The sequence below is a fragment of the Dama dama genome, chromosome 23, assembly GCF_033118175.1.
Source record: "Dama dama isolate Ldn47 chromosome 23, ASM3311817v1, whole genome shotgun sequence".
NCBI lineage: Eukaryota > Metazoa > Chordata > Mammalia > Artiodactyla > Cervidae > Dama > Dama dama.
In genome coordinates this window covers 60,875,695-60,896,436 of record NC_083703.1, presented here as the reverse complement: position 1 = coordinate 60,896,436, position 20,742 = coordinate 60,875,695, and the positions used below count along the sequence as shown (strand labels likewise).

Sequence of the window (20,742 nt, the reverse complement as noted above, 5' to 3'; positions counted from 1 at the left end):
CCTTATTGGGAGCACAGAACCTTAAACCCTGAGCTTCAGAGAAGTCCCTGGTGGGTTTAAGAAGTCCACGACCTCTTAATATGTGTCTGCATGCACACATGCTAAGTTGCTTCAGTCGTGACCAACTCTGAAGGACCAACCTAAGGACTGTAGCCTACCAGGCTCCTCTGTCCAGGGAAGAATACTGGACTGGGTTGCCATTTCTTCCTCCAGAGGATCTTCCCTACCTAAGGATCAAACCCTCATCTCCTGCATTGGCAGACAGGCTCTTTACCACTAGTGCCACATGGGAAGCCCCAACCTGGGTCTACTAGATGACAAATGCATTTTATGTGCATTACTTACTTTTATCCTTGCAAGAACACTATGGAGTAGGAATTAATATTAACATCTCTTTTTAAAATTGTTGAGCCACAATTTAGAGAATTGGTAATGTGGCCAATGTCACACAGCTAGTGAGGAATGGGCTAGGATCAACACAGGTATGTGTGAACCTTAAAGTAAAGGTCTTAGCCATTGCGCTAACCCACCTCTCTGGCTGCCTTCTTTGAGTCAATCTTTGGAAGACTGAAGACAAAACATTCAAATACAGGATGTTGCTTTGTTCACAAAATTTATTAGTAATGCACTTGGCAGGACATCCTTCCCCCATCCATCTCCTTATATCCTACTCACAGCTCAGAGAGGAACCTGTCTTGAGAGAAAACTCTGTATTGAGAGAATTAACATTTATGATTTCCAAAGATGACATTATTATTTCCTGAAAATGGTATCACCTAGCTACTTCAACAGATTCCTAAGTCTGTTGATCTGTTCAGCTGTGTCAACTCTTTAATATCCAAGAGGCTTTATGCAATCTTGGCTAGGCACAAAAAAGCCCATAGTCTCCTCATTTTCAAGGTCCTTTGTGGCTAAACAATAGATTTTCCCTTTGAGTAGGCTGGAATGGATAACAAAATGTTGCTTTCTAGTCATGACCAGTTAAAAAAATCACCCATCCACATTTACTGTAGCTCCCATTGTAATCCGTAGCAGTAAAAATTGCTTTTAATACCTTACTTATAAATGACCTTTAATGTGCTTCATTACTTAGAAATATTTTCTGAATCCTACTTAAGATATTATCTTTCCAAACAGAGGGGGCTGGCAGGCTCTAGTCCATAGGGTCACACAGAGTTGGACACGACTGAAGTGACTATGCACATACACATGCCATTTAACTATTGCTCTCCTTTCGTCCAGAGCTATTGAAAGATTAAACTATTTTAAATACACAATGTCATGGTTTCGTCTCCCTGCTACAGTGGGTTTCAGGTTATTTCATAAAATCAAAGTGAATAAAAGGTTTGATTTGTTTTTCTTGTGTATTGATAGTTAAGTAATACCATGATAGGTGGATCTAAAATAGAAAGGATAGAACCGGCCTTGATGCAGAATTCCATAGCATGACAAAGTAAGAATTTTCTGCAGATGAGATGATGTGTGTGTGTGTGTGTGTGTGTGTGTGTGTGTGTGTCTGCCCATGTCTGCCTGACACTCTCTGACTGATGAAAGTTGCCAGAGTAAAGAGAAAGATCATAGATTAGTCTTGGGTGACTCAGATTGACTTTGTTTACGGTATGATTTGAAGAGAAAATCACATACAGGTCCATGATAGGTAGGCTGTGCCCAGGGCTAGTTGCTCTAAATACTTCTGTATTTTGGACTCTAGTTGAATAAAAACATGAAGAAAGCAGACCTGTCAATCAACAAGTGATATGCCAGATGCCCAGGGCTCAAAAAAATACTTACCTCAGTTAGAGTTACTCCTGATTTTTTAAGTATAAAACAATAGTTACAGGTACAAGCTGGATTTAGAAAAGGCAGCCTCTATATATCAAAATCAAGTTAAGCTCAATTAAATATTGTTTTCCTCCCTCAACAATAAAAAATTTACAACAGTAAAAGCAAATAAGTTATATGTACAATTTTGAGCCAGTTCTAAATGTAGAAAAATCAAAGTGTGTTGATATTGATATTTAAGGTAGGTGGAATAATGGTCCCCTAAAGATGTTCACATTCTAATAACCAGAACCCCTGAATATGTGATGTTACATGGTAAGGGAGAATTAAGGCTGTAGATAGTATTAAGGCTGCTAATCATCTGACCTTAAAATAAGGAGATTGTCTTAGATTATCTGGATGGTCCAGTGTAATAACAAGGATCATTGGGGAAGTAGGACAATCAGTGTCAGGGAAAGTTTGACAATGTCACGTGGCTAGATTTCAAGATGGAGGAAAGGCCCATGAGTCCAAATATTTAATCCTTTAGAAGCTGGAAAAACAAGGAAAGATTTTTCTCCTAGGCTCCCCAAAGGGAATACAGCCCTGCTAACATCTTGCTTTTAAACCCAATGAGATTCATTTGGGATTTATAACCTTCACAACAATAAGATGATAAACTTGTGTTGCTTTAAGCCACTAATTTTCTTTTGTAACTTGTAACATAGGAAATTAATATAACATTAAATTTCATACCAAGATGTCAGCATTCCTTACAATGATCTAGAAAAGCTTCATGACTGGTCCAAGTGATAGTAAAAAAAAGCATGTACTGTCAGAAAGGGCAATACTTTTCACAAGTTTCCAAACCTGAACTGAGACTCTATTCACAGAGGATAATCAATATCTTCTAGTCTAGAAAATAAATCCTGTGATAATGCAGTTTTGGGTTTTTCTGGAGAGTTTCCTAAGGTTTTAAAATCTAAACCAGAGATACATTTCATTCTTTGATAAGACACTCCAGAAAGATCAGAGTTATCTCTAGGCCAAAATTACAGCTGGATACAAGATAGGAAAGCTAGTAATTCCAGAAGGACCACATATACCTTCAGATGTCCAAAAAAATGAAGAAAAAAATTTTTCTCTAAAAATAATTTCAGTACTTCCTTGGTGGTCCAGTGGCTAAGAATCCTCCTGCCAGTGCAGGGGGCACATGTTCAGTACCTGATCAGGGAAGATTACATATGCCATGGGGCAGCTAAGCCCATGTGCCACAACTACTGAAGCCTGTGCACGCTAGAACTCGTGCTCCACAACAAGAGAAGCCATTGCAAGGAGAAGCTCGCACATCACAACTAAAGAGTAGCCCCCAACCTCTGCAGCTAGAGAAAGTCCACACAGCAACAAAGATCCAACACAGTCAAAAATAATAAAATTATTTTTTTAATAAATAATTTTAGTGTAAAAATGTTATCTTGAAAAGCTATCCATTGAGAGAAAATTGTATACGTAGGAAAGGGCTCAACAAAATACTTACCTCAGTTAGAGTTACTCCTGATTTTTTAAGTATAAAACAATAGTTACAGGTACAAGCTGGATTTAGAAAAGGCAGAGGAACCAGAGATCAAATTGCCAACATCTGCTGGATCCTAGAAAAAAAGAGGGAATTCCAGAAAAACATCTACTTCTGCTTCATTGACTACACTAAAGCCTTTGACTGTGTGGATCACAACAAACTGTGGAAAAGAGATAGGAATACCAGACCACCTTACCTGCCTCCTTCGAAACCTGTATACAGGTCAAGAAGCAACAGTTAGAACCAGACATGGAACAACAGACTGGTTCCAAATTGGGAAAACAGTACATCAAGGCTGTATATTGTCACCCTGCTTATTTAACTTATATGCAGAGTACATCATGCAAAATGCCAGGTCAGATGAAGCTCAAGCTGAAATCAAGATTGCCAGGAGAAATATCAACAACTTCAGATATGCAGATGACAACACCCTAATGGCAGAAGGCTAAAAGGAACTAAAGAGCCTCTTAATGAAGGTGAAAGAGGAGAGTGAAAAAGCTGGCTTAAAACTCAACATTCAAAAAACAAAGATTATGACCTCTTGTCCCACTGCTTCACGGCAAATAGATGGGGAAAAAATGGCAACAGTGACAAATCTTACTTTGTTGGGCTCCAAAATCACTGCAAATGGTGACTGCATGAAATTAAAAGATGCTTGCTCCTTGCAGGACAAGCTAGGACAAACCTAGACATCATACTAAAAAGGAGAGACATCACTTTGCCAACAAAGGTCCGTCTAGTCAAAGCTATGGTGTTTCCAGTAGTTGTGTGCAGATGTGAGAGTTGGACCATAAAGAAAGCTGAGTGCTGAAGAATTGATGCTATTGAACAGTGGTGTTGGAGAAGACTCTCGGATAGCAGAGATCAAGCCTGTCAATCCTAAAGGAAATCAACCCTAAATATTCATTGGACGGACTGAAGCTGAAGCTGCAATACTTCGGTCACCTTATATGAGGACCCGACTCATTAGAAAACACCCTGATGCTGGGAAAGATTGAAAGCAGGAGGAGAAAGGGCTGATAGAGGATGAGATGGTTGGGTGGCATCACTGATTCAATGGACATGAGTTTGTTCAAACTCCAGGAGACAGTGAAGGACAGGGAAGCCTAGCATGCTGCAGTTCATGAGGTTGCAAAGAGTCAGACATGACTGAGCGACTGAGCAACAACAAATTAGAAAATGTTTGGAGCAATAAAATGGATAAACTTCATAAATTATGGAACTTCCAGGTTAGTCAAAATTGTGTTCTTTTTTTTTTTTTTTTTAAATTGTGTTCTTAATCTACCCATCATATCAAACTAAGAGGCAATAGAGGATATTAGGCATTTTTCTCAGTTAAAGTACTCCATGTGATATTCCTGCAGACTTTGAAAAACCCATTGCAGTCATGTATCTTTCCCCTTTTGTTCAATCATAAGCTCCATGAATGGCTAAGCTCTGGTTTTCATTGACTTCCATTCATGTTAAATTCAGGCATTCCGGATTTCAAGTGTCACCTAGTGGACAAAGCAAATTTTCTTACTAGCTGTCCAAATATCACGAGTTTCAAAACTTTAAGAGAACTCCTAGGAAATGACAAACATCATACTTTCGTAATTGTTCTGTAAGACTCATGTACATCTAGAGACTTCGAAATACTGACCAAAGAATTCTCTAGTATCAAGGAAAATCTTAAAAATTCAAAAGGAAGTAGAGACTGTTAGAGTTTTTGCCCTGTGTGGGCAACTCTCAAAAACAAAAAAATGCATGTGCACTGTATCTCCCAAGATTAAAAATCACCTCAGAGGATTCCCTGGGGGTCCAGTGGTTAGGACTCAGCACTTTCACTGCTGAGGGCCTGGGTTTGATCCCTGGTTGGGGAACTATTTAATAAGATCTCAGAGCCATGTTGCAGAGTCAAAAGAAAAATCACTTCTTGACACACCCATGTCAAGCAAATTTGATGTTAACTTTGAGAAAGCTTCAAATTGACTGGTCTTGGAGTGAATTTTAGTGTGAACAAATCAGTTGTTTAAAAAAAAATTTGGAATAATTAAAGATATTTGAAAATAGACTGAGTAGTAATTGTTAAATATTATGGAAATTTTATTAATTTTGCTAAGTGTGATGATATTATGTTGGCCATGTTGCAAAATAACCTATTTTTTCAAAAAAAAAAAAAATGTTTACTACAGATCACCAGCCCAGGCTGGATGCATGAGACAAGTGCTCGGGCCTGGTGCACTGGGAAGACCCAGAGGAATCGGGTAGAGAGGGAGGTGGGAGGGGGGATCGGGATGGGGAATACATGTAAACCCATGGCTGATTCATGTTAATGTATGACAAAAACCACTACAATATTGTAAAGTAATTAGCCTCCAACTAATAAAAATAAATGAAAAAAAAATGTTTACTAGAATGTATAGAAATGGAATATTGTATTTATAATTTACCTTGAATTGTGTCTCAGCTGGTAAATAATCTGCCTGCAATGTGGGAGACCTGGGCTCAATCCCTGGGTTGGGAAGATCCCCTGAAGAAGGGAAAGGTTACCCAGGTATTCTGGCCTGGAGAATTCCATGGGGTTGCAAAGAGTCAGACACGACTGAGCGACTTTCACTCTGAAATATTTCAGCGAAAAATAATGAGTCAAGTTCCAAAGAGAAGTGTAAAAAAAGAAAATATTCTAACCAGTTGAATACTTATAGCAATATAGGACCACTATTTATTAAGAAGCCTGAATTTTGCTGTGAGAAGCTGATGATCTGAGCCACAGTCAGCTCCAGGTCTTGTTTTGGCTGACTGTATACAGCTTCTCCATCTTTGGCTACAAATGGTGTAATCAATCTGATTTTGGTACTGACCATTTGGTGATGTCCATGTGTAAAGTCGACAATTCAACACCAAGAAAAAGATCAATTAAAAAATGGGCAGAGGATCTGAATAGACATTTTTCCAAAGAAGACATACAGATGGCCAACAGGCACATGAAAAGGCATTTAGGAAAATGCAAATCAAAAGCACAATGAGATATCACCTCACGTCGGTTAGAATATCTATCACCAAGAAAACAAGGTAAGTGTTGGCAAAGATGAGGACGGCAAGGAGAAAAGGGAATCTATGTACGCTGTTGGTAGAAATGTAAATTGGTTCAGTCACTATAGAAATAATATAGAGGTACCTCAAAAAGTTAAAAATAGAACTTCCATATAGTTCAGCAATTCCACTTCTGAGGATATATACAGATATCAAATCATTCCCTGGCGGGTCAGGCAGTAAAGAATCTGCAGGAGACCTGGGTTTGATCCCTGGGTCAGGAAGATCCCCTAGAGAAGGAAATGGCACCCCACTCCAGTGTTGTTACCTGGGAAATTCCATAGACAGAGGAGCGTGGCGGGCTACAGTCCATGGGGTCACGAAGAGTCAGACACGGCTAAGCGACTAACATCTTCACTTCTACTTGAAACTAATATAATGTTATATGTTAATTACATTTCATTTTTTTAAAGAAGCTAAAGTTATGCCAAGAACTGCCTCCCATAAACTCATTCAACAAACATGTATTGAGTTCTCATGTTAATTCGGCACCCATGGAGAAAACAGTACAGAAAAGACAAAGTCTCTATCCTCCAGGAGTCTATGGCTATAGCAAGCTCTGCTCTTCTGAATCTCATACATTAAATGCCTTAGGCCTAACTCTAGGCTCACAAGGGGGAAAGCAGGTATACTACTCTTGCCCTACATAAATCTTAAGAGGAAGATATCTAAAGAGCTTGTGTTTTCTTTCATGTCTTATGTGTCCCCCCAGGATTAAGAACAGGAAATTTCTTGCATGAGGTATTCAGATAGTCCTTCACTGGAAGGACTGATGCTGAAGTTGAAGCTCCAGTACTTTGGCCACCCCTGATGCGAAGGGCTGACTCGTTGGAAAAGACCCTGATGCTGGGAAAGACTGAAGGCAGGAGGAGAAGGGGATGACAGAGGAAGAAATGGTTGGATGGTATCACTGACTCAGTGGACATGAGTTTGAGCAAGCTCCAGGAAATGGTGATGGACAAGGAAGCCTGGCGTGCTGCAGGCCATGGGGTCACAATGAGTTGGACACAACTGAGCGACTGAACTGAACTGAACTAATTCTCAAACAGAATCATAGAAAACACAATTGCCGTGAGCTTTGGCTGCACTTGACTGCTCAGAGCCTAAGGCCATGAAGATGCCAATAAAGGCTGGAGCTCAAGAATATGAACCCAGATCCAAGGCTTCTTCTCTGACACCCAGCCATGAAGCTCCTTTTCCCGATCTTTGCCAGCCTCATGCTACAGTGGCAGGTGAACACAGGTAATGTGAAATCCTGGGTCTAAGAGGGAGTGGTTGGAGGAAGGAGAGATTTGGCAGTCCTTGATAATGGAAACCCAAAGAGACACTGAAAATGAGATGCCCAAAGATATAGCTGAAAAGTTCATATTGCATCAGTCATTTACCATCCGTCACGTAGTCCCACAGGCTCCAAACCCAGACTGTGTCTGATGGTGATACACATGGAGCTACAAAAGAAGTAGGGTATTGTTTGTGAACTCAGAAATTATTCAATATATACAACTGCCTCCTTGCCCTCTACATAGCTATCACCTGGGATTCAGGCCAAGTTTACCCCATTTTTGCTCTATTTCTAATTTAAACCATCTCTAAGTAAAAGGTCTGATCAGTTTATACTTTGGTGTAATAAGAAGGAAGACCTTAAAATTATGCTCAAAAAAAAAAAAATAAATCTACTCTCAGGATTCAGTGAACAGATCTATGTTCTCCATCTCAACTTTTTCAAACTTCTACAGAGTTCCATTCCTTTTCTCAGCCTTTGTTTTACTGGAAACCCCCAAATTACCCACAAAAGCCTCTAGTAACACATCAGGGCAAATGGCTAAGTCAGAAGATTGACCATTGTTTTCTGCAATGGAGACAGAAGCATTGAGACTTGTTTCAGAATACAAGAATCATCCAGATTTTAAACGGGCAATGGGTCAAGGAAGGGAAAATAAAAGAGTAGTCAAAGACGTGTCTAATTTTTTTATCTTGGGACCCTAAGAGAAGGGTTATAAGTAAGTATGGTTGTGTCATCTCCGGTAAAGTCAAATTTGACTCTCAAATTCCACGTAAGATAAGGTTAATCAGTGTAGCTGCTTAAAATACAAGTATTTTACTGTGTTTTCTCTGGTGAGGAACAATATTGAAATGCCTGTGGACAGTAGGTGCTACATAAATCTCTTGTGCTTTATGGAAAATCTGTTGAATTGTTGAGTGAAGAAGAAGCTTCTGGATTTGGAGAAAAAAAATAGATGAACCATTGGGATGGAAAAACATCCAACAGATGAAGATGAGATACTACACTAAGCAGGGGATTTAGAGATAGAGATAACAATGCAGGAATTATCTTCATAGAGGTGAGGTTAAGGCTATGACAATAAATAAGATCTCTGAGGGACATAGTGTCCAGAGAGGATGAAAATGATAGAACACCATGCTGCAGGAACCACAGGTCAAGTGATTGTCAAGGAGGGTGAGGTCATAGACCACTGAGTTTGGCAAGAAGCCAGATCTTCTGAAAAGTCCAGTTGATTCTCTTTTGAAACTCTATCTTGGGTTACTTTTTTTTTTTTTTTAATATGGAACGCTTCACGAATTTGCGTGTCATCCTTGCGCAGGGGCAATGCTAATCTTCTCTGTATCGTTTCAATTTTAGTATATGTGCTGCCAAAGCGAGCACTCTTGGGTTACTTTTATGAGAGATTTTACTCTTCTCCATATTTCCTAGGATCCTGGGAAGAGATAATGATACTCAACAAGTGTCTAAGATGTTATATATTAGAGATCTAAAATCTTAACCCTGAAGCAAATGAGTTTCCTTTTCTTCTTAAGGTTTTAATTATTCAATGAGAAGAGACTAGAGATTTATTTTGGATTTCAGAGATGTACAAAGACTCTCTTGGCCTGCCTGTTGCCTTCATCAATGTCCCTAACCACTGTACTTTTAATTCAGCATTAACAAATTCACCCTGACTCTATTCCTCTCGCTCTAACAATTTTAATATCACATCTAGTTATTAACCTTAGCACATTGTTTTCTCTTTTATTTGTGCAGAATACTTTGGCTTGAGAAGATGCGTAATGGGTTTGGGGAGATGCAAAGAGCACTGCAGCATGGATGAAAAAGAGTTAGATAAATGCAAAAAGAAAAAATGTTGTATTAGATCAAAAGTGGCTCAAATGATAAAAAACTACATACAAAATGAAATGCTCCACATGCTTGAAGAGGACTCTCAGCAAGTGCTAAAAATTACAAAGAATGTTAGTGTCATGATGCAGACCAAACATCATAATTTATCTGTTCTGCCCAAAATCAAAAGTGCCAATGCTTTTGCCAACATCAACACCAATATATTCCCAAATGCCACCGTTGTGAACTCTGCCACCACCAACTCCGTGAACTCAGGGAAGATAATATACACTGCTACTTCTACCAAAAAAAAAAGAGATTCGGCCACTGACTCCCCACCACCAGCACCACCTCCATCGTATATACTTCCGACAGCATGACTGGAGCTGAAGAAGCAGATGAACAGGGATTCAGGTCTTTCCCTTAAAACACCAAGTTCCTCTTTATCTATTCTATCTATAAACTGAGACATAGAACTGTTTCCTCTGTTATCAGTCATTCAATAAACACTGTTCAAGCACCCACAGTTTATATAATTTTATCTTTCTCACAGGAGCCTCACAGAGGAAACAGAGCTAGAAAGTAATAGAATTTTCGTTTACATGCTCAGGAGAAAGTGAGCAACAGAAATGCTGACTGTGTTGAATTTAACCCATCGATGGGCCAAAGTAAGCCTCTGTAACAAAAATTTATGGCTCTCATATTATGTGCTTTTCTTGGGGTGATAGGAATGAAAACAGCAGACATTTTTTCTTTTTATATAGATTTTTTTTTTCCCATAGAAAGGCCCATATAATTGGGGAGACCAAGTTTACCTTCTCCACAGAAGAAATTCATGAGGCCACTTAAGATGAAAATATGGGGTGGGGGGAGGCAGAAGATATGACTTCTGCCTCTGATCTAAGATATTTTCAACCAGATTCCCAAAGGGACAACAGGTAAAGCTGTGCTTCCAGTGGATACAGGCTACAAACCACAAATGCAAATCATGGAGGTAATTTTTAATTTTTAAGTAGCCGCATTGAAAAGGTAAAAATAAATAGGTGAATTGAATGTTAATACATTTTATTTAATGCAGTAAGTTCAAAGCATTGACATTTCAATATGCAATTAATGTAAAAATTATTTGAAATATTTTGCCTTTTTTTTTGGTACTATGTCTTTGAAATTTCTTATGTACATTACTGTTACAGCATATTTCATCATACTAATCATATTTCAAGTGCTCAATAGTCCCATGTGGCTTAAATTTCCAGCCTCTAAAGGTGAGGGTGGGATGTTTCGAGAGAACAGCATCGAAACATGTATATTATCTAGGGTGAAACAGATCACCAGCCCAGGTTGGATGCATGAGACAAGTGCTCGGGCCTGGTGCACCGGGAAGACCCAGAGGGATCAGGTAGAGAGGGAGGTGGGAGGGGGGAATCAGGATGGGGAATACATGTAAATCCATGGCTGATTCATGTCAAATATGACAAAAACCACTACAATATTGTAAAGTAATTAGCCTCCAACTAATATAAAAATAAATGGGGGAAAAAAAATTTCCAGCCTCTAGAACTATGAGAAAATCCATCTCTGTTGTTAAAGTCACCCAACCTATGGTATTTTGCTATAGCAGCTCAAGCTGACTAGTGAGTCATAAAGAGAGGGTATTGGAACTTCCTTAATGGCCCAGTGACTAAGATTCTGCACTCCCAAGCAAGCAGCCCGGGTTCAGTCTCTGATTAGAGAACTAGATCCCACATGCTACAACTAAGTGTTCACACGCCACAGTTAAATGTCCCGAATGCTGCAGCCAAGATCGAAGATCCCAAATGCTGTAACTGAGACCCAGCACAGCCAAATAAATAAATAAAAATAAATATTGGAAAGAGTGAGAGAGAGAGAGAGATGATATCCTTTTCCTCCTCCTTGCTGAGCTCTGGGTAAAAATTAAAGGTAGGAACAACAGATGCCTCTTAAAAGACTCCAAGCCTCTCTGCCTTCATTCTGGGTTTGTCACTAAGCAAAATTGAGTAACCTTAGTAGAATTTGTATACTTAAATCAAAGATATCAGCTTATATAAAGTTATAGTAAGATGTGTAGAAGATGAATGACTTTCACTTTTCATTCACTTTCATGGTAAGATGAGACTGTTTATTGTTAACTCTGAGAATAAAAGCCACAGAATGCATAGTAAAAGGCAATAAGCATGGAACAATTGTTTAATAATTGTCAGACAATTTGAATTTTTACACACAAACTGGGTTTGAATTTACTAATAAATACCAAAAGTTTCTATTTTAGGGTGAAAATAAAGGAGTCCCTTTGTGCTCAGTGCCCTGTGCACACACTTTGCACAAATTGGAGTTTGACTTCAAATTCCAGCATATGGGTTAAATTGTGCTCATTCATGTCCTATTCACAACCCCATGGACTGTAGCCTGCCAGGCTCCTCTGTCCATGGGAGGAGAGAATTTCCAGGCAAGAATACTGGAGTGAGTTGCCATTTCTTCTAGGGGATCTTCCCAACCCAGGGATTGAACCCACGTCTCCTGCATCTCCTCTGTTGGCAGGTGGATTCTTTACCACTGAGCCACCTGGGAAGCACTAGGTGTTGAAAGGATCACAGCGATTATCATTGCTTTTGGAACAGCTGCAATTGGCTATCTAGCTAACAAAAGATTTTATATTAGGATTACTGCAGCAAATCTATGGTAAGCATTCACAACCAGAAAGACAACTTCAAGATAGTATATGCTTTTAACTTGAAGATTTAGAAAATAAAGCTGTATGGTAGCTGCTTCTTTAAATTTAGAATAATAACCTTTGTCAGCACAGTGATCTCTCTGTTTTCTAATACGTTATCTAGGTTTGTCATAGATTTGTTTTGTTTAATTTTGCTTTGGAGATTGGATGTTTATCAACAAACTGCTCTCTAAAGTAAATTGTATCAAGTCAAAATCACAGGAACAGTACAGAGCTGTCCCTGTTTTGCTTCACCTTTGCCAAGTAGCTAGATGGCACATTTTCAAAGACTGGGAGCTAATCTTCTAGATATTCTATGAGTACTCAGTAAATTTACCCAGTAGCCGGTTAGACAGGCTAACCAAATCTGTTTGACCTGATGGCAGAGCTTTCTGCTTTATCATCTGCCCACTGCCCAACTTCAGATCTCATCTGAAGTCTAATAAATATTGGAGCTCCAGGCAAGTAACACAGGTAGCTCTGTCCTACCCACCCCACTGCACTCTCCCCAGGCATGTCCCCATCATTCAGGCAAGAAGTTTTTGCCTCTGGCTTTTGCTGTTGTCTTGTTCCTCACTTCAGCAATCTTAAGTAACCTGAAATTCTGCATATTGAGCAGAGAGTGATGGAGGCAAGGAGAGACAGAAACAAAAGCACTATGTACATCTGTTTTTAAATGGAAGGAAAAATTTTAAATGCCCATCTATGGGAAGAGGAAGAAATGAGAAAAGAGGAGAGGTTTTTAAAAGAAGCTAGACTTCTCTGAATATATCCTGTCTTGAAGATTTGACTTGGAAATTATTTAAATATTTTACCTAATATAAACAGGTAAAGTGTGTATTGAATTGATAGCATACTCACAAATAGAAGAGCTGTTTGAAGTGACAGGTATTTGAAATAATCTCTCCCATTTTGTTTGTAAAAAGAAAAGATAGGAAAAGTGAAATACATGTTCATCAGTAGGAAGTGCTAGTTGCTCAGCTGTGCCCAACTCTTTGTGACTCCATGGACTGCAGCCCACCAGGCTTCTCTGTCTATGGGATTTTCCAGACAAGGATACTGGAGTGGGTTGCCATTTCTTTCTCCAGGAGATCTTCCCGACCAGGAATAGAACCCGGGTCTCCTGCACTGCAGGCAGATTCTTCACCAACTGAGCTATGATGGAAGCCCCAATAGGGTTCATCAATAGGGTTTAACTAAACCACTGTATGTTCATATATATAAAGTTATGTAAAATTAGAAAAAAAAAATGGAGATCTATATTTTTAGATATGAAAAGAGCTCTTAGACACATTAAATTTTAAAAAGGAAACTGAAGAACAATAAGTATAGGATGATGCAATTATTTATTTTCTATAATTTATTATAAAAAGTGAAGTGAAAGTCAGTCATATCCGACTCTTTGCAACCCCGTGGACTGTACAGTCCATGGAATTCTCTAGGCCAGAATACTGGAGTGGGTAGCCGTTCCCTTCTCCAGGGAATCTTCCCAACCAGGGATTGAAACCAGGTCTCCCACATTGCAGGCAGATTCTCTCGGATTCCTTATCATCTGAGCCAGCAGGGAAGTCCATAATTTATTAATATCATAGAGTAAATTTGGCTGTTTTTCCTTTCAGTGTACAGTTCTATGAATTTTAACATCTTTAGATTCATGCAACCATCACCACAAACAGGACATTGTTTCATCACTCTAAAATATACCACTTTGTATTCAAACTCTAATTGCACCATAACACCTGGCAACTAGTGATCTATTTTTCATCCCTGTAGTTTTGCCTTCTCTGAGAATATCACAAAAATGGAATGTTTGAGACTGACTTCTCTCATTTAACATGGCTTTAAGATTCATCCAAGTTTCCCAAATACATTAATATCAATAATACATTCCTTTTTACTGCTAAATAGTATTATATTCTAGACAGTTAATACTGGTTTTTTATCCTTTCACTCACTGAAGGACATTTGGTTTGTTTGCAGTTTTTTGGCTAACACAAGTAAAGTTGCTAAAAACATTTGTTTATAGATTTTTGTGTTATTAGAAGTTTCCACTTGACTAAGGTAAATACCCAGGTGTAAGACTGCTAGGTTCTATGGTAAAGGTATGTTTAACTTTAAAGGAAACTGAAAACTATTTTCCAGAGTGACTGTGGCATTTTGCATTGCCACCCCTGAAAATTAATCAATGGAAACCTCTTGCAAAATGGAGTTGGGAGTTCAGAAGGGGGAGCTCTCATACTCTACCACTCAAGGTTAAATGCATTATCAACAGAAGAAAGTTAATACTTTACTACTTTACTACCAAGTAGGAAAAGGAAAGAATTTCTCCTTGCCTGACTATAGCCTTACCAATGAAAAAACTGTCACTATTCAGCCAATGAAAAAGCCACTATGTTTTTCAGTGGCCTTTCAGTGCCCCGTTTACTCCCACAAACTGATTTTAACAGCCTCTCTCAACTCCCCCTTCTTCTCTATAAAAGAATGTTTTCTCTACTTTTGTTCTCTGGACTTGCCTGTGGTTTGCAATAGATTTATGCGTCTCACATTGTAATTCTTTGCTGTTCCTGAATAAACCCAACTGGCTGTTTTATTGTTTTGTCGCAGTAAGGGAACCCAGGGGAACTACTCTGCCCATGAGGCTTGCAGCCTAGAGTATTATGGTAATTGCATTGATTTCCAGGTTGTCTCTGGCCAGTCACTCTGACTTAGGGTCCTTTCTGGTCGTGTGCATGGCTCAGCCAAGATGGATTCCAGAGAGGATTCTGGGAGGTTGGCAGGACGAATGGACTGGAGTTTCCTCTCTCCTTCTGACCTATCCTGAATTTTTCTGCTTGGCGGTAGCTTGTTAGTTCTTCATTCTTTACCAGGACCTCCTTTTGAAGGTAACTCATGCAAGTGGCTACTATCTCACGTGGCCAGGGCAGCTGGTTTCAGTCAGTGTTTCCTCTAACACTTTTAGGTCAACACCAGCAATGGGTGAGATTTCTATTTGCTTCACATCCTTGCCAGCAATTAATGTTGTCAGTGTGAAATGAAAATATGTCCTGCCATATCAATAAACAAACACTCTCTTCCAACAACACAAGAGAAGACTCTACACAAGGACATCACCGGCTGGTCAATACTGAAATCAGACTGATTATATTCTTTGCAGCCAAAGATGGAGAAGCTCTATACAGTCAGCAAAAACAGGACCGGGAGCTGACTGTGGCTCAAATCATGAGCTCCTTATTGCCAAATTCAGATTTAAATTGAAGAAAGTAGGGGAAACCACTAGACCATTCAGGTATGACCTAAATCAAATCACTTACGATTATACAGTGGAAGTGAGAAATAGATTCAAAGGGTTAGGTTTGATAGACAGAGTGCCTGAAGAACTATGGATGGAGGTTCATGACATTGTATAGGAGGCAGGGATCAAGACCATCCCCAAGAAAAAGAAATGTAAAAAGGCAAAATGGTTGTCTGACGAGGCCTTACAAATAACTGTAAACATAAGAGAAGCAAAAGGCAAAGGAGAAAAGAAAAGATACACCCATTTGAATGCAGAGTTCCAAAGCATAGCAAGGAGAGAGAAGAAAGCCTTACTCAGTGATCAATGCAAAGAAATAGAGGAAAACAATAGAATGGGAAAGACTAGAGATCTCTTCAAGAAAATTAGAGATACCAAGGGAATATTTCATTCAAAGATGGGCTCAATAAAGGACAGAAATGGTATGGACGTAACAGAAGCAGAAGATATTAAGAAGAGGTGGCAAGAACACACAGAAGAACTATACAAAAAAGGTCTTCACGACCCAGATAACCACAATGGTGTGATCACTCACTTAGAGCCAGATATCCTGGAATGGGAAGTCAAGTGGGCCTTAGGAAGCATCACTATGAACAAAGCTAGTTGAGGTGATGGAATTCCATTTGAGCCATTTTATTTATTTATTTGTTTTCATTTGAGCCATTCTAAATCTAAAGAATGATGCAGTGAAAGTTCTGCACTCAATATGTCAGCAACTTTGGAAAACTCAGCAGTGGCCACAGGACTGGAAACGATCACTTTTCATTCCAATCCCAAAGAATGTTCAAACTACCGCACAATTGCACTCATCTCACACACTAGTAAAGTAATGCTCAAAGTTCTCCAAGCCAAGCTTCAACAGTACAGGAACCATGAACTTCCAGATGTTCAAGCTGGATTTAGAAAAGGCAGAGGACCCAGAGATCAAATTGCCAACATCCGCTGGATCATCGAAAAAGCAAGAGAGTTCCAGAAAAACATCTATTTCTGCTTTATTGACTATGCCAAAGCCTTTGGCTGTGTGGATCAAAACCAACTGTGGAAAATTCTGAAAGAGATGGGAACACCAGACCACCTTACCTGCCTCCTGAGAAATCTGTGTGCAGATCAAGAAGCAACAGTTAGAACTGAACACGGAACAACAGACTGCTTCCAAATCAGGAGAGGAGTACATCAAGGCTGTATACTGTCACCCTGCTTATTTAGCTTATATGCAGAGTACATCATGAGAAACCCTGGACTGGATGAAGCACAAGCTGAAATCAAGATTGCCAGGAGAAATATCAATAATCTCAGATATGCAGATGACACCACCCTGATGGCAGAAAGTGAAGAACTAAAGAGACTCTTGATGAAAGTGGAAGAGGAGAGTGGAAAAGTTGGCATTAAGCTCAACATTCAGAAAACTAAGATCATAGCATCCGGTCCCATCACTTCATGGCAAATAGATGGGGAAACAGTGGAAACAGTGACAGACTTTATTTTGGGGGGCTCCAAAATCATTGCAAATGGTGACTGCAGCCATGAAATTCAAAGATGTTTGCTCCTTGGAAGAAAAGTTATGACCAACCTAGATAGCATATTAAAAAGCAGAACCATTACTTTGCCAACACAGGTCCATCTAGTCAAGGCTATGGTTTTTCCAGTAGTCATGTATGGATGTGAGAGTTGGACTCAGATATTGAGGTTATTGATATTTCTCCCGGCAATCTTGATTCCAGCTTGTGCTTCTTCCAGCCCAGCATTTCTCATGATGTACTCTGCATAAAAGTTTAATAAGCAGAGTGACAATATACAACCTTGACGTACTCCTTTTCCTATTTGGAACCAGTCTGTTGTTCCATGTCCAGTTCTAACTGTTGCTTCCTGACCTGCATACAGGTTTCTCAAGAGGCAGGTCAGGTGGTCTGGTATGCCCATCTCTTTCAGAATTTTCCACACTTTATTGTGATCCACACAGTCGAAGGCTTTGACATAGTCAATAAAGCAGAAATAGATGTTTTTCTGGAACTCTCTTGCTTTTTCGATGATCCAGCGGATGTTGGCAATTTGATCTCTGGGTCCTCTGCCTTTTCTAAATCCAGCTTGAACATCTGGAAGTTCATGGTTCACGTATTGCTAAAGCCTGGCTTGGAGAATTTTGAGCACTACCTTATTAGCGTGTGAGATGAGTGCAATTGTGTGGTAGTTGGAGCATTCTTTGGGATTGCCTTTCTTTGGGATTGGAATGAAAACTGACCTTTTCCAGTCCTGTGGCCACTGCTGAGTTTTCCAAATTTGCTGGCATATTGAGTGCAGCACTTTCATAGCATCATCTTTCAGGATTTGAAATAGCTCAACTGGAATTCCATCACCTCCACTAGCTTTGTTCGTAGTGATGCTTTCTAAGGCCCATTTGACTTCACATTCCAGGATGGGCCTTACAGATGCTAATAAGAGCATTAGAATATCAACAAACAACTTGGAGAGGAAAAAATAATCTAACTATTATTTTAATGAGGTAAAAAAATATTTTTTAAGGCCTTACCTAAAATGAATAAAAAATTCTTTGGATGATTACTTAGAATGGGATAAATAGACATTTATGTGATTAAACAATTTGATATTACTACACTACCCAAGTTAATGAGCCAAGAGGGACACCCGACTGGTCCCCAATAATAAAAACTAACCAAGTCTGTTCTATTACCCCAGTTTAAGTTATATATTTAAGGGACTAGAAAAATTTACACTGAGATATCCTACCAATTGTTTTTGGACAGTTAGGCCAAAAGGCCTAACTTTCTCAGCTCTATCCAACTCTGGGGATCCCAGAGCCATTTATATAAAAGCAAAGTAAAATAGACAGGGAACAGAAAGAAAAAGACTTCAAATTCTCCCCTAAGACCAAAGTTTTGTTGATTGGATTCTTATGAAAACTAAAGTTAAAGGTATAGAAAAAGTTGGTGGAATTTAGATAAATATATATAAATTGGTATATTTAAATGGGCTTTATATAAGGTGGTTACAGCTCTTATTTAATTATATTGTGGGATAAATAAGGCATATAAATTGCATTGAGGAAATATTAACTAAAAGTACTGAGGAAACCTGAGCCATACAAAATAAGTAAAAACTGAGAATTAACGTACAAGGGCTCATAAAATAAAAATAGTGATTTTGCTTTGACTTAATTTATAAACTCAGAAAGATCTTTGCTAAATGCCTTATACAAACCTTTGAAGATGTGATAAATTAAAGCTCTAAAGTTATAAAATATAGAACTTCGTAAATTACATTTCAGTTTGATAAAAATCTTGCCACTGATTTTAGTAACTTTAGGCAACAAAACTATTTGAAAAACTAAACAACTGTCTTTGTCTCACAAATGTCTAAACCAGAGTATGAATATAGGCCACGAGGACCTAGACTAAGCCCAATTAAGCAGGCAAGACCTGAAAGACCAAAGCGGGGAGAAAAGTGCCAATTTTAAATCTAAATTGCTGAGACTGTTCCCACTGCCAAATGTTACAGATGATTACTGTTCTTCAGTCAGTGGGTTGTGTCCCACTCTTTGCAACCCCATGGACTTCAGCCTGCCAGGCTTCTCTGTTACAGATAGTAAGCCTTAATCATCTGAGCAAGCAACTTTAAGATATTCCGACTGTTTGTTAACTAGTAAGTTTATATCAATATTTTGATACCTGATTCATATCTAAGCTTTTACTAAAGCCATGAGATCTCTGGTTTGTTTATGTTGTGTACACTTTATATGTATGAGCTATCTCTACTTCTAAAAGGTAATTAAAGCTGGGACAGGGAAACACCCTTAAAATTTCCCTTATAATTGTAAATGTCTCTTACAAAAGGGTAACTTCTTAGTTTTCAGAGCTTTTCATATGTCGGATGCTTTCTCAAAAATAATCAACCTAGAGTAATCCTCCTGTCAAAGAGATATATTTTGGGGTGGCAAACTCTGCTACCCTTTCTAAAGTGAGCTGTGGGTCCTCTCAACCTAAATGTTCTATTCCACTCTGCACCGTCCAAACCGAAAACACAGCTCCTAAGTTACTATTCTCATAATTCATTTTATATCAAAACTGTAATAAAAAATCTCCCAACAAACAAAGCCCAGGGCCAGATGGCTTCACAGGCGAATTCTACCAAAAGTTTAGAAGAGCTAAACTAAACCCAAGGGCTTCCCTGGCGGCTCAGATAGTAAAGAATCCACCTGCAATGCAGGAGACCTGGATTGGGAAGGTCCCCTGGAGGAGGGCATGGCAACCCACTGCAGTATTTTTTCCTGGAGAATCCCTATGGACAGAGAAGCCTGGTTGACCACAGTCCGCAGGGTCACAAAGAGTCAGACGTGACTGAGCAACTAAGCCCAGCAGAGCAGACTAAACCTATCCTGCTAAACTTTTCCTGCTTAAACTCTTCCAGAAAATTTTAGTAAAACTAAGAAGCAAGCAACTATGAACTGTCTTTACATGGCATTTTATTAATTGGTGGAAATAACTATCTGAAGACCTGTTCTGCCAGACTTTCCCCTGAGCACAGAGTCCCTCATTTCTGCTCTCCACACTGAACTCCTTTCAGGGGATGGGTCAGCTGCAGCAGCATATGACTTAATCCTTGTAAAGTCAGATGGCAAATGCCAATTCGTAGTTGACAGGGAGCCCCTTTCACATGGACACCCAATATAAGCTTGTTGCAAAACCAGAAACAGATCAAATTTGCTGTCTCAGGTTCCCCTCATAGGTATGCTTGCGTCCTAAGTCACTTCAGTAGTGTCTGACTCTGTGACCCTCCAGGCTCCTCTGTCCATAGGATTCCCCAGGCGAGAATACTGGAGTGGGTTGCCATGCCCTCCGCCAGGGGATCTTCCCGACCCAGGGATCGAACCCACGTCTCCTATGGCTCCTGCCTTGCAGGCAGATTTGTTAGGGGAAGCACATTGACTGAAACAGCCCACTCTGGCCAGGCACCATAGTAACCATTTGCATGAGCTGTTAGCAGGTCCTGGTAAGGAACACGGAACTAACAAGCCACCAGCGAGATAAAGTTTGGGAAAATTCGAAAGGAAACACCACATGTCCAACCACCTCCCAGAATCCTTCTCGCTGGCATCCATCTTGGCTGAGCAAGGCGTGCACCACCAGGAAGGACCCTGAGTCAGAATGACTGGCTGAAGACAACCCGGAAACTAATCC

General features: G+C 39.4%; 1 protein-coding gene and 1 non-coding gene across 2 annotated transcripts; one reads left to right on the top strand and one right to left on the bottom strand.

The window, feature by feature from the left end:
- Positions 1-7,596: 7,596 nt before the first annotated feature.
- On the top strand, positions 7,597-9,907 carry DEFB129 (defensin beta 129). Its single transcript, XM_061125898.1, has 2 exons — positions 7,597-7,654; positions 9,453-9,907. The coding sequence occupies exons 1-2, from the start codon at positions 7,597-7,599 to the stop codon at positions 9,905-9,907; spliced, it is 513 nt and encodes a 170-aa protein (XP_060981881.1).
- Positions 8,971-9,077, bottom strand: LOC133045289 (U6 spliceosomal RNA). Its single transcript, XR_009690169.1, has one exon. It is a non-coding gene; the product is annotated as a U6 spliceosomal RNA (small nuclear RNA).
- Positions 9,908-20,742: the final 10,835 nt, after the last annotated feature.